At 36.6% G+C, this 14,031-nt stretch overlaps 1 protein-coding gene and 1 long non-coding RNA gene across 2 annotated transcripts in view; one reads left to right on the top strand and one right to left on the bottom strand.

Moving 5' to 3' along the window:
* Positions 1–3,915: 3,915 nt before the first annotated feature.
* The window catches only part of hpse2 (heparanase 2), a 105,443-nt gene continuing 95,327 nt past the window's right edge, over positions 3,916–14,031 (bottom strand). Inside the window, exon 12 of the mRNA XM_048205579.1 lies at positions 3,916–8,613. Within this exon, the coding sequence (XP_048061536.1) occupies positions 8,451–8,613 (163 nt within the window). The 3' untranslated portion in view covers positions 3,916–8,450. The remainder of the gene's footprint in view (positions 8,614–14,031) is intronic.
* Positions 8,621–13,861, top strand: LOC125277240. Its single transcript, XR_007186853.1, has 3 exons — positions 8,621–9,005; positions 11,454–11,640; positions 12,551–13,861. It is a non-coding gene; the product is annotated as an uncharacterized LOC125277240 (long non-coding RNA).

Here is a 14,031-nt window from a genome sequence, read left to right as displayed (position 1 = left end):
TGGCTTATATATAGTGTAAACATCATGAAATCCACCATCTTGGCTCAAGGGGGATGGGATCTGGGTCTTCCAAATAGGGTCAAAAGTATAAACATTTTCACGCTGGGTTTGGTTACAGTGTGCATGGCAAAGCCAGGGAAGTCACGCAAAGGTAGTTTGACTCTTCACAGAACTCCAGTCCACAGGATTTACAGAGAAAGAAATGTCACACTTCATTATGTCTGTATATGAATCCATGCTGTTGATTGTCAGCTTTGATCAAATGACAAAGACCTACCTGCATGTTTCACCATGATCATGCATATTTGTAATTAAACCAAGGTTGTGGTTCAGTCAGGACATTTTGCATTGGAAAACAACAAAACTCCAGTCAATCTCCACCTTTTTTTTTTTTTTTTTTTTTAAATGAAACAAAGTTTGGAAGTAGACTATAGGATTATTTTATATATTTTTATTTTCAAATGCAAAATTCTCTTTTAATGGCCAAAATGTATTCCCACAAGAATAATAATCATATGCAATTTTGAATCTCAAATAAATTAATCTTGGTTTGATATTTAACTACAGTAAGACAAAAATGTTAAGAACATTATTTAATTTATTTTTGCAGTGTAAGTTAGTGACTACTTTGATGTTTCTAGTAGTCTAAATTTCAGTACCCATAAACAGCGTTAGGGAAAGTTACTTTAAAAGTAATGTATTACAATATTAGTAATATGTTACTCCCTAAAAAAGTAACTAATTGTCTTAGTTATGGAAAGTAATGCGTTACATTACTTTTGCGCTTTCTTTTTCCTCACCTGGGCTGGGCTTGCTTGTTTGTTTTTTAATAACAACAAAAAAGTTATATTTTTTGCAAATGTAAAGGCCCTTTCTGACCAAAAGTGAAATGAATAAGCCTGACTGAAGGAAACGCAAATTCAGGCCTGTACAGTAGAGGGCGCAGCTCAAATAAACATGTTGTCTGTGCTGCCACTGGAATGCAGAAGAATAGGGGTGTGTCTCAATCAGTTCCCTAGCTCCCGAGCTCGTGAATCAGTATATCGTGTACACGAATTCGGGCACTGATAAGGACAGTAAAAGATGCTGGTTCACTACACATTGGGACACTTATGACTCTTTTTCCGGTGACGTGACAAGGTCCTCATTGTACAACATCACTACTGGTATTTATGAACAACAACAGAGCTGATATTTTCTGACATTACTTGTAATGTTATTTAAAGTACATTATGATTAATTATGTGCTTGTTACATATACGGGCAACATTTCAGCCGTGAATAAATTATAAGTGTTAGCTAGATTATGCTCATTACCTGTCTAGCGATGTATGTTTATGCTGAAATATAATAAAATAACGGTTTGTATTTTTAAAAACATCTATCGCGTATCGTTATGTGTAGTGAGTTGGCTCACGTGATTCAAGTTTCGCGCTTCAGAACTTCCGTTAAGGGAGCATAGTGAGCATCGATGCTCCCTGGTTTTCACGGTGCATTGTGGGACTTTTCAGGGAGCGAACGTTTCAGTGCCCTGGAAGGATTCTGCGATTGAGACAGCCCTTAAAATGTCCGACTCCCTGGTCAGTGCCCTGACTACTGAACTAGGGAGCTGATTGAGACACAGGGTAGGACTCAGGAGAAGAAAGTTAAACACTCTTACTGGTGTTTATCTAAAGTCATTTTTGCATATTCATGTGGTTGAATTGAATCATCGAAGGTCAGCAGCAAAGACATAAGGTAAATAAAAGTGAGATTAAATACATAAAGTACATTTGTGTTATTTAAAGTTGCAGTCCATAAGTTTTGCCTCTTTGTCGCCATCTCTGTTTGAAACCTGCAATTGCAGTTATTTGTAGAATTATCATCTTTATGTGGGTTGTGCATCAGCACGGCTCCTCAGTGTGGATGTTTGCTGTCAGTCACCACACAGGTGTGGATACTGTACGTTGGAATCACAGATTCTACGTCTTGGAAGTATGACCAAAATAAGAATTTTCACCGGAAATATCATCTGAACAATTAAGTAAGTAACATGTCTGCCACTTTTGTTCTGACCAACTGAGAAAAAACGCATTACAACAAATCTCACTGCCAATGGTGATTAAATCTAATGATCATTTAGCTCATATCACATCAAACCGTGCAAATTATTATTATTATTATACTTTGTTCTCAAATTGTTAATGTTAACAACATCAGCATTGCGTGACTATGTGTATTTAGTGTGTATTAGCGTTACCTGTAGATTTCAATTTCTGTATCCACTCCACAGTCCGAAGTCTTTTGCTTTTGACTACGGGTGAATCTCCAGTTGTCACTGATGATTGTCATTTGGACCTTTCTGGATTACAATCCGCCATCAGAATGATAAGTTTAATTATTCCAGCTGCTGTGAGAAAAGGCTATAAATGATCCACAACCTGCTGCATCCTCACATGCCATATAGCCTACAAGCTGGGACTCCTTCTTCATGTAAACAGACTTGATGAAATGACGCAAAGACAAGCGGCTGCATGCCCGAATTTCCCGCGGAAACCCACCAGTACCGCTCATAATAGAAAACATTATTACAAGCTTACCGTTGTGAATCAAACTAAGGTAAGGATACAGTTTTGAACACTGGCTGGTTATGTACTTGCTCAAAAATTGATTTTGCATAATTTTTAACCAAAAAAAGTTACGGACTGCAGCTTTAACATATTTAATTATTGCAGGTTTGCGTAATATTCAGATTTTTGCATTTCACTGTTTTTAATCTATTTTGAGGAAATTTTTTTGTGCAAGTGAGATGAATAAATGCATGTTCACATTTAGTCTAGAACTACAATAAGCATCATTTTTACACAGCGCACACAACACTTTTTCCGATTTCACTCAACATGGGGACAGAAGAGGCGTCGGTCAAATGGAAAAAACAAAGTAACTTGGTTACTTATTTGACATTTTGTTGTAAATTTAAAAGTAATGCGTTACTACCGTAGTTAAAAAAGTAATCTGATTACGTAACTCGCGTTACCCCAAACACTGCCCATAAAGGCCTACTGGGTTGTGTCAGACTTTGTGACTCTTGACGTGGTGTGAACAAGCCTGGATTCTGTTTATGAGTGAACTACGATGAGTCTTTTAAGATGAACCATATGTGAACTGCAGAGACATGTTTCATTTTAGGACAAGATGTTAATCTTTTTATGCACTTTAGTGAAGTTAATAGGTAGTATATTAATTTAATGACCACGTCAAGGCAACATATTTTGGTTTGCACCAAATTCATAATGCATTTACATAACTATATATTTTAAAACATGTCTTGAAGCAGTTTAGATGAGAAGAGATCAAAATCCCCTTTCTCTAAATCTGAGTCTCATTCAGGTGCAAATGGTTCTCATCACTTAGTACTGCACATGATTGCTCTGACACCACAGTTCGTTCTCATTCTTCAACAAAGTCTTGTCCCAGCTGCTTGGAAAGGGAACATCTGCTGGTGTGCAAGCTGCAAACTGGCTCCTTCCCTTTGTGAACACTCCAGCGCTGGGCTGAGGACCCTGCCGGGCCTTTGAAGGCTATTGAGTTGATCTTCTCCCCCTGACCTGATGGGACATAAAGCTCTCGGTCTTGGGTTACCCGTTGCAGCGTACTGTCACAATTTATTTCTGTTCTTCTTTGTATTCAGGCCCATGTATAAATCACTGAGCTCTTAGCTTGCTTTTATCCTCCTATCTTGCACTCCTGAACATGTGCTGGAATTCTACAATTCAGCCTCTATGTTATATAGAACAGTCTCTTAACGGGGCACACATTGTACAGTGTTATATATATATATATATATATATATATATATATATATATACACACACACACACACACACACACACTTAATATTGTTTATGAGAGGTCAAAACCAAGATCTTCAATAAACATTTTTACTATTATTTTATTTATATATTTTGACAAAAATAATATCCAGACACAAACATTTCCATAATAAAATAATGCTCTTTAACAGAAAAAAATATTAACAACTCTAAATTTGCAATAAACACATTCAAGAAAGGAAAAATAGCTTGTAAAAGTGACATTTTACAAATCAAAGACCATACAAATCTCTAAAACACAAAAGAATCTTCCAAATCTAATAAAATATGATTTAGACAGAATTATTGACCCTGGAAAACTGACTATACACACTGTTATGACCAAATAAAGAGCCAACACTTTCCAAAAACCTCCGTTTGAAAGCCGAATTACTATTTTTGCTTTGTGGTTTAGTGACCAAAGAACATACAATGCAAAACATTGTGATACACACAAGTGTGCATACTGTGAGCAACTCAATACATTTGAAAATGAGAGGCCATTTTTATTGCCAAACATTAACATCAGTCTGTGCTGTATGTTTTACAAAAAGTACATTATTATTATTGTACAATATTAATTATCTGACAATAAGCAGTGACTTAAATAAAAGTCAACTATTTTTTTTTAACAAAATATGTAAATATGTACACACACACTCGTAAACACACATATACATTTATATAAATAATATTTATAGAGCAAGGAAGCACACTGTTTAAAAAACCAATTGTATGTACATTTACTAATATAACAAAAGGTTTGAACCTGTACAAAGACATTTGTCACTCATCATGCTTATTACTATTATTTAGTCAGCTAGCAGCACAAAGGAATTGCTGTACATGGGATTTATAGCGGCCCTAAATGTATTTGGACACTCATGCAACACTTAAAAAAAAAGTTTTATTAATTACACATTATCAAGCCAAGTGGCATTTTTTCAATGTAATTACATTTTTAAGTGTGACTTAACTGTCCAACACTTTTTAGGGCCCCTGTATCAACACGGAATAAGGTAGTGTTTAATATAGCAAACAAAATCTGGAGAACTGAAAGCTCAGGTTCACAATGTTATAGAATACATACACATGACACTAATGGACAACAATTGAGCTAATTTCCTGAGCTCCTCAACAAACTGTATGTGATACAGAGTTTTTCATAAAGCAAACTGGTACCTTCAAAAACTCCCTAGTCTTTCCTTTCAGGCTTCAAGAGAGTCTGAACTACAATGGGAAGTCTTGTAAACTTGTAAACATTATAAATATAGAACAGTATTTCTCAGAAAACCCATGCATTTTGAAATGCATAAAGATGATTGATTGGTTTTGTGTATTATGTGATTCCTTTCAAATTTAGCAATGAAATATAAGGATGTTTAGTAATCTGTATCTTCCCATAGTACCTTAATCGTTGTACAGTTTGAACTTATAAAGCAGCAACTAAACAAAAATACAAATAAAAATCCCAAGACTGCACTATATTAGTTAGGGCATGGGTCAATGTTTTATAAAAAAAAAAAGTTATAAAGATGGTGTAAAGGACAGTTTATATTTACGGTCCTGTGATGAAGAACAAAGATTACAAATCGAGATTTGCCCTTTTGGCTTTAGACCCCAGAAACAAAATTACACAAGATAGATGTAATTCAGATCAAACGGTTATTTGTACAATGTGATTTAGCAGGATTAACCTCCTTTGTTGGTTCTGGAACAACATTTCTAGCAAACATTCGCAGTCCTAACACTTGCAACCCTAAGTATAATCTACTCCTAACATCCAAGAACAATGATTGGTAGAAAAGAACATCGTTCTACCCCCTTAAATCTATCACTAAAATCTGATTGGCTCACAAACTGGAATGTTGTTTAACAACCAACAAGGATGTTGATCCAGGAACACGTCCTCCTCGGCTAAATCACATTAAGTTGACAGACAGGCCCACACAGAATCTGCACCCACAGAACTCCGGAGAATTGGAAAGGCTGTCATTTGGGGTCTTTAGCCCTGTGCATTTTCATCATTAAAATATTGTTTCCAGCGACCAATAAGAGTGTAGTACTGTCTGTTCTGTTTAACACATTTCACCATGTTTAAATTCATTCCACACTCTCTTAAAAGTAAAGGTTCCAAAAGGGGGCTTTGCAGCGATGCCATAGAAGAACCATCTTAAAAATATAAAGAAACTTTTTCCATTATAAAGAAACTTTTGTGGGATGGAAAGATTCCATGTGCCCCTATTATGCTTTTTTTTTTTGGATATTACTTTTCATGTAGTGTGTAATATAGCTGTGTGTAAAGGTCTGCAAAGTGCACAAAAGTCTCCCAAAAGAAAGAACCAATTCTGAACTGCCTGAAATGTTGTCGTCAGTAATTTCAGTCTTACTTCCTGCACCAACCTATGTAAGTTTGTAACAAATTTGCATAATTACATGTTGAGAAGGCGCTGTATAACAAATTTTGCACTTTGCATGCGCTTCTAAAAGGATGAGGTTGATACAGTAAAACAGACGCCATTGTTTATGTTCGTATCACTGTGTATAGGGCTACCAACCGCAATATCGTAATCTATTGACGAGCCAACCGCAGAGAGGAATGCAAAAACTGTAGCAACCGCGGTATTTCTGTGTGTTTTTTTCCATAAGGTTATGCCCTTCTGGTTTTACACTTCATGCATGTGTACTGAATATTAAATAAGTTAGTAATGATAAAATAATGGGTACCATGGTGATTTGTACGGAGGCTCTGTAGATTTGCGCTTAACAAGCCTAAACAGACAATGAATGTGAGAGATCGACTGAGCGTGTGCGATTACCTGCGTCTGTCCTTCAGGCCGAGACATATATTCGTGAAAAAAGGTTGTCATGTCCAAGGATAGCGAAATCTCTGTCTTAGCATTGACGCATTACTGATCAACTGAGCCTTCTAAAGTGGCACTCAAAGTTAAAATGATTTCAACAGCTTGTTTTTGAATGAATCTGCATTTTTGGATGTGTAGTTGAATGAATAGTTTAAAGACTCACCCAAAAGATAGTCCCTTGCCGCCACCTTGTGGCGTAACAATGTAACTGCACTGACTGATAGCCTGTCTAGAACGCGCAGAGATGAGAAGTTCTGCTTATACTGGTGAATTATCAGCAGAAAGTCTCTTGTCCATTCAAATTCGAGGATCGGAACTAACTATTATACATAGAACAATAGCCCTACGATCTTATTGTTAGGTTTATGCTCTGTTATGCGGACTCTTATTATGAAATTCTCTTCTGTTCACTTCACTTCCCACTTCCAACGCTCTATTTAGTTAAGTTTTGTATTTCGTATATATATATATATATATATATATATATATATATATATATATATATATATATATATATATGCCGGTAATACCGCATATTGCACTATTGAGCCATTCATAATTACCACAAGGGAAATTCCTTCACTGTGACAGCCCTAATTGTGTATCAAGTGCTTGAGGAAGCCTCCGTAGCCTATAATTCAGTTGGTAATGGGAGTTTCGGATTGTTACACATACTGTAAAGGCAGGAACACACCAAGCCGATGCCGACGAACGCAGACTGCAGGGTTGGCTCACGTCGGCAGCATCTGTGTCCAAAGTTGCCCTGACACACCAAACCGACGCTCGACAGCCGATGGCCAAGTAGCACGCCCGTTCTGCGCCTGCGCAAGATGAATGCCTTTCCGTACCAGCAGGTGGCAGTAGCTGAACAGCCAATCAGAATAATCAGATGGCCTGACGGACCGATGAGCTCTGACGCCGATTCAACATGTCGAATCGGCCAAAAAAAAGCTGACGGTGCAGAACACACTGAGAAAACATAGTCAGCCGACGAACAAAAACTGCCCGACGGCCGACCGTCGGCTTGGTGTATTCCTGCCTTAAGCTGTAGACCAATCACAACAGACTGTGCCAGACTGACCAATCTGAGAAGAGTAGGCTCTCGAAAAGATCGGATCCTTGATCTAACTGTTTCAAACACTGAGAAAAGAGGTGACACTGCAATGTATATTATTATACAATTCAAGTTTTTTGACTTTTTTGGATGCATTTTTGCCTATTTTGTAGGAGACAAAATTAGGAACCTTTAAAATAGCATAATAGGAGCACTTCATGGAACCTTTATTTTTTAAGAGGGTTTCCCCCCAAAATTACAGCAGAAAATGTGGAAAAAAGTTCGATTCAGCCTGGGCATACTTCAAAATGATTTTACCGCATCTTGAACTGCACATTGGCACTGGGATTGTAGCTTACGATGGTCTTCAACATCAGATTACAGAGCTCTCAGTGATACTGTGATGATAGTGTGAAAAACAGTGAGACAGAGACTTCATTATATGCTCCTGCAACCAAAAGCAACAAAAACACAAAAGGGCAACCAAAATACATTCACTTTCCACAAGTCAAGCTGCTCTTGTGGGGAAAAAAAAAAGAGGAGAAATGTTGTTGGAAGCATTCAGTGCAACCCTTGCTTGAACGAAGGGGTCTTTTCCACGTCTCCGTGGGCTTACAAAAAGAGAAGGCCACGAGGGGCTGGTGCATTGAGCAGAAGATCGTATGAGGTCGTCAGTGTGTGTTATCTGCGGCAGGCGTAAGCGTTAATATTCTTGATGACGTAGAAGCCGATGGAAACAGGTGGCATAGCTATTGTTCTTCCTGCCCTGAGCGTCCGTGGCTTCAGCTCAGGGAACGTCTCATTGTCCACCATACGCAAGTGCTCTCCGTTCAGCTGCACAGACCTGCAGAGCAAAGGGAAGCGTGTTAGGATGCTGCAGATGGGAGGATTGCCACCTGTTTTATATCAATATATCAATGCAGACAAAGAGCTGCAGACACTCAATGAGGAGCCTTAATCCTCAGAGGTTATAAAAAATTGTAACAGGCTGTCAGATATAAACAAATTCATTTTAAATGAAACATCAGTCTAAGTTTAATTCTAACAAAACAACAACAGCTAGTTTTGGACTCAGTTACATAAAGGGTAAAGAGTGTCTCAAAAAATGTTAATATCTCTGATGGTGCACTAGAGGGCGCTACAGCAGCATTATCAACCTTGTAGAAAACACAAACATCTTCAGTATGAGTGCTTGAAACTCCCCCGCTGCTACTCACCGCCGTTCAAACGTTTGGGGTAGGTACGTTTTTTTTTAAATGTTTTTGAAAGTCTCTTATGCTCACCAAATCTGCATTTTTTGTTTCTGCTCATTTTTTTATTTTTTTTTTACAAAAATACAGTAAAACAATACTGTGAAATATTTTTACATTTTAAAAGAACTTTTTTATTTTAATATGTTTTTCAAATGAAATTTACCCCTGTGATATAAAGCCATTACTCCATTACTCTTCTTTGGTATTATCGTTGAAAACAGTTGTGCTGCTCAAAGGTAAAACAACAACATCTAAATAATTAGTCAATACATCATCAATGCTTCTTCCAAAACGTGTTTTTGCCTTACTACGTTAAGTCTATTATAATGCTGCCTTCAAGTGCAATTGGAAATTTAAAAAATTCCCACTTCTGTCGCGATTATAAGCCCATTGCATGAGCTTGTAATCACATTTCGAAATGGGAGGGCGTTTATGTGCAATTTTTACCAAGGAAACTCGTTTTTACGATAATTCCGAGAGCACGTGAAGGCAGCCTATATTTTAGACCTGTCGGGATGGTGTTCGCGGGAAGTTAAGGCTGCTTTCCACTCCACTTTTAGACACTCACTTGCGAACTTCCCTAAGCACTTCCCCTCGGGGGAATCCCTGCCGCCAATTTGAAGTGCATTCCACTTCGTGAAGTGGACGAGGTTAGTTTATGTGGAGAGACTCTCGCTTCCTTGATTTTGACCGCGGGAGCGAGTCTACTTCATATGTACACTTCAGGCAGCTGATATACCACAATGCAACACGATTTTGACATCACTGCACATATCATTTAATTTACCCCACCACAAACAACTCTTCGATAGGCCTATATTATTTATTTATTTTTTTAACATCTGAAAACAACCCAAACACACCTATATACATATAGAATGCTGCATTAAACAGTTTCGTAAGGAAAAAATGTAAATGTAAATGTAAATCAACTCCATATAGCAGATTACAAGCGTAGGGATGGGCAGATCGATACTGACGTTGAGTATTGAAAGTATCGATACTCAAATTAAAATATCGATACTAAGGTGTGTTTTTTTTAACCAGTTTTTTGTTTATTTAACAATAAATTTAATGCATAAAATATGCATTGGATTGGACAAATAACCTATGTAAACGAATAATTTGTAGTAAAAGTATTTTCCTGCTCATCTGAACACGCAAATGCTGCAAGTCAGAACCAATCGATCACAGAACGTTCGCTCACTGCCGACACTACATTCAAACAGCTGTAGGGCTGCGTTTAGTATCGTAAGAAACCATTAATGCTTTTGGGAAACGCAGCCCAGAACAATGCTTAACAGAAGACATAAAAATATAATATTATTATTAGTTAGGCTACTTCACAATAAACAAAATGAAATAGCCTACATAGTTTGTGCAATTACATTTATTTAAAATGAACGTTAAAAGTTCATATTGATATTTTGTCAGAATACAAATGTTTAATTTAATGGGTGCAACATCCTGTCAATGGCAGTCCCTTATGACCATAGTGACCATAGTTCAGCTAGGCATATAGTAGGCTTATTTGTAGATTTTCCATACCAAGTAAACATTTTAACCATGTGTAAACAAAAATATAATCTAAAATAATGTTAAGTGTTAAGTATTAATCTTCAATATAATGTTAAGTGGGTATCATAACCCATTTTATTCTTAGTAATTCAATAACTAAATAAATGTTAAAATCTAAAAGTTCATATTAGAGGTATCGTATTGGTATCGATATCGGCGATATTGGCCTTGAAAGTATCAGTATTGTATCCAAAACAAAATAAGTGGTATCGCCCATCCCTAATTACAAGTGATCAAGGACTTTCCAGTTCAGCCCATTGCAAGGGTTCCGCCTGTAGTGGGCACTCATGCATGTAAGCAATGACATACATCCAAGTCAATGAGACTTAGGGAAGTTAGCGAGGGAAGGACATAAAAAAAACAGAACTGGAACACAGCCTAAGTACATACCACTTGCCCCTGTGTGTCCTCGTATCCATAAATAGAGAAAAGGTGCTCTGGCTACTTTGACACGTGTATGGTGTGGGAGTGGCAGGTAGTCGTCAAATTGAGTCAAACCAAAAATTATTCAGACATTTTTGATATATTTTAACTAGTGGGTGCAGGACACTATAGTTCATTTATGTAAGTGAGGATAGCAAAATAAAGTAAACTGTGACATATTATAACCCAAAATTCTTCATACAGTGAACTACCAGTAAAATTGATCAAATTTGGAACCACAAATGATTCAGACACTTTGACCTGACCATGCTTTGCTTAAGTGTTATCTGACATAATTAAGATTATTTTTTTCCTGACACAGTTTAACTCTGAGATCGTCATATTTTATTACCATTTTTTAGCGAATAAACTGTATTAATGAATGAAATGTTAAAGGTGTCTGAATAAAGTTTGGTTTGACTGTATATAGGTTGACATGGAGCAGCTAAATCCTCCGGGTAATCACCCGTTTAAAAGGAAACGCAGGAGAACACAGGAGAGTGCTGGCAAAAAGAGAATGCGACAGAGCTTGGCTTGGCTTTTCGGATATGGCGAGAACTGAGGGATTTGTAATGTTGTAAATGCCACACAAAGATGGCGTTTTTATTACTCAAGAGGTGAGTAAGGTATTTTATGTAACAGAAACTGCCATATGTAGCTCTCTAACAGAGTTCATTGTAAAGCATTATCTGAAGGGTCATACATATGGTTCTGCAGTTGGTTATTATTGGACAGTTACACAGAGCCGAAGCACAACCAAAATAATGTTCTTCTGCAAAATGCATCCAGATTTGTTTTTTTTAACTGCTAGAGGGCCAAGAGTTACATAGTCTACCTATAATATTTTAGTGGAAACCGTGAAACCTTTCAGGTTTCTTTGATTGTTTAAAAGAACAGCACATTTTATTTAAAATAGATTTTTTTTTTTACATTGTAAATATCTTTACTGTCACTTTTGATCAATTTATTGTGTGCTGCTAAATTAAAGTAGTCTATTAATTTCTTTTAAAAAAATCTCAACTGTCAAATTTGACACAAAATTTATGAAAAAAATATTTAATTGCTCAACTTAATGCAAAATAACTAACTATTTTATTATTAATTGATATCAGTGTCTTCATTATGGGAAATGGAAGGTTGCATTGCATTGTGGTATACAGTATACTATTCTGTGCAACATGCAATGTCATCTGGGTATTTGGATACTGTGCACAGTATACTACAAAATAGTAATACATATTCTATTGTCATTGGTCTCAATGGTCCACAAAAACACAACTCACATGAAAGATGTTCAAAGCATACATGATAATCAATATTGCACTAAACACATTAATATCGTTTCCTAACAGAAGAAAGGTTTAAATCTTAAATGTTTAAATGCTCTTATGAAAAACCTAAAATGATTGAAATCCCTTTAAAGCATTTTTCTACATTCATCGTTGTCTTGAGAAACACCCAGAAGACCCTTCACTTATTTGCCAAGAAAAGAGCCTTCTAGTTCCTAACCATTCTACTCTTCAGCAGACATCTGGATGATCCATTCCATCACCTCATCTTACAATGCCACAGACTGAACTGATCAGGAAGCTGAGTTTGCTTTGGGCCTGAAACCCTTCTGAAGCGCAGTGTGACTGCAAGCATCATACGTGATGGTGAAGAGAGATTGTTGATCTTCACAATCAACTTTCCCCCGGGAAGAATTTATGCTGAGGAGTTCAAAGCAGACCGAAGTATGTAAGAACACAGTCAGTGGTGTTTTTGCTCAGGGCTTCTGAAGAAGATGATCTGCATTTCCTTTGGAGAGAATGCAAATTATATTAAAGTCTCCAGATAGTTCAGGAGCTCTAACGGCCTCTGGCTACAGATGTAGGTATGTGTTTCAGAAATGAAAAGACCTGAAAAGACAAACCCTTCAAGGCATAGAGAAATCACACACATCTGTCATGATTGCACAGTAGCTCTGGTTTGAGAAGCTCCAGGTCTAAGTTCTCAACACTGTTGTATCTCAGACTCAAAAGATAAATGTTCAAATAAACCTGTACAGCATTTAAGGCTTTACAAAAAACTACAGAGTTGTCTCTATGTACTGATTTTTTTGGGAGAAGACTCTTTATACATTTTTTTAAAGATTTGCTCTCTTGTTATAAATATGTAGAAAAGTAGAGCAAGTGCTGCATACTATTCAAAATATTCCTAACGATTGTCTATGACAATGCAAATATAGAGCAAGCCTTTTAAATGTTTATACAATAATAAATATAATGATCAAATTTACAGTAAAAAGAAATACTGTGAAATATTATTACAATTTAAAGTACCTTTATTTTAACTGTTTGTTTTAATATGTTTTTAAAAGAATTCATTCCTGTGATGGCAAAGCTGAATTTTTAGCAGGCATTATAACATGAAAAAATCAACTATCTCACGACCAATGCGTACGTATTGTAGGAGGTGGCTAATTCGTATGAATTTGTACGACCTCACTCGTACGAATTCATGCGATTTGTCTAAACCCCAGTGACGGGTATAGGTTTAGGGGCGGGATAGGTCATTCGTACGAATTCATACGAATTTGGCAACTTGTAAAATACGTACGATTTAGCAAAAAATTTACAATTTTGCTTGAATTCATCATAGAATCCATTTTTCCCCACCTTGTAAAATACATACAAATTGCCGTGAGATCGGGTTGGAAAAAATGGTTTCTACGATGAATCGCGATTCTACACTGTAAAAAAAATCCCAGTAAAATTTATGGTAAAAAACCGGCAGCTGTGGTTGCCAGAACTTTACCGTAAAAAATACAGTAGCAAAGTAAAAAAAATCTGTTAAATTTACGGTAACTGATTTCATTAACTGATATAATGTTAATTTACCAACCTAATGAAATACTAATATCTGTTTTGTACCTTTATAATACACTGACAGTCACCAAACACAGTGCTGATAAGAGTCACATGATGAATCAAAGTTCATCACAAGCAGCTTTTCCACAAGCTGAGAAG

This window comes from Megalobrama amblycephala, linkage group LG10 (genome assembly GCF_018812025.1).
Source record: "Megalobrama amblycephala isolate DHTTF-2021 linkage group LG10, ASM1881202v1, whole genome shotgun sequence".
Lineage (NCBI taxonomy): Eukaryota > Metazoa > Chordata > Actinopteri > Cypriniformes > Xenocyprididae > Megalobrama > Megalobrama amblycephala.
This window is presented reverse-complemented; position numbering and strand designations above follow the sequence as displayed.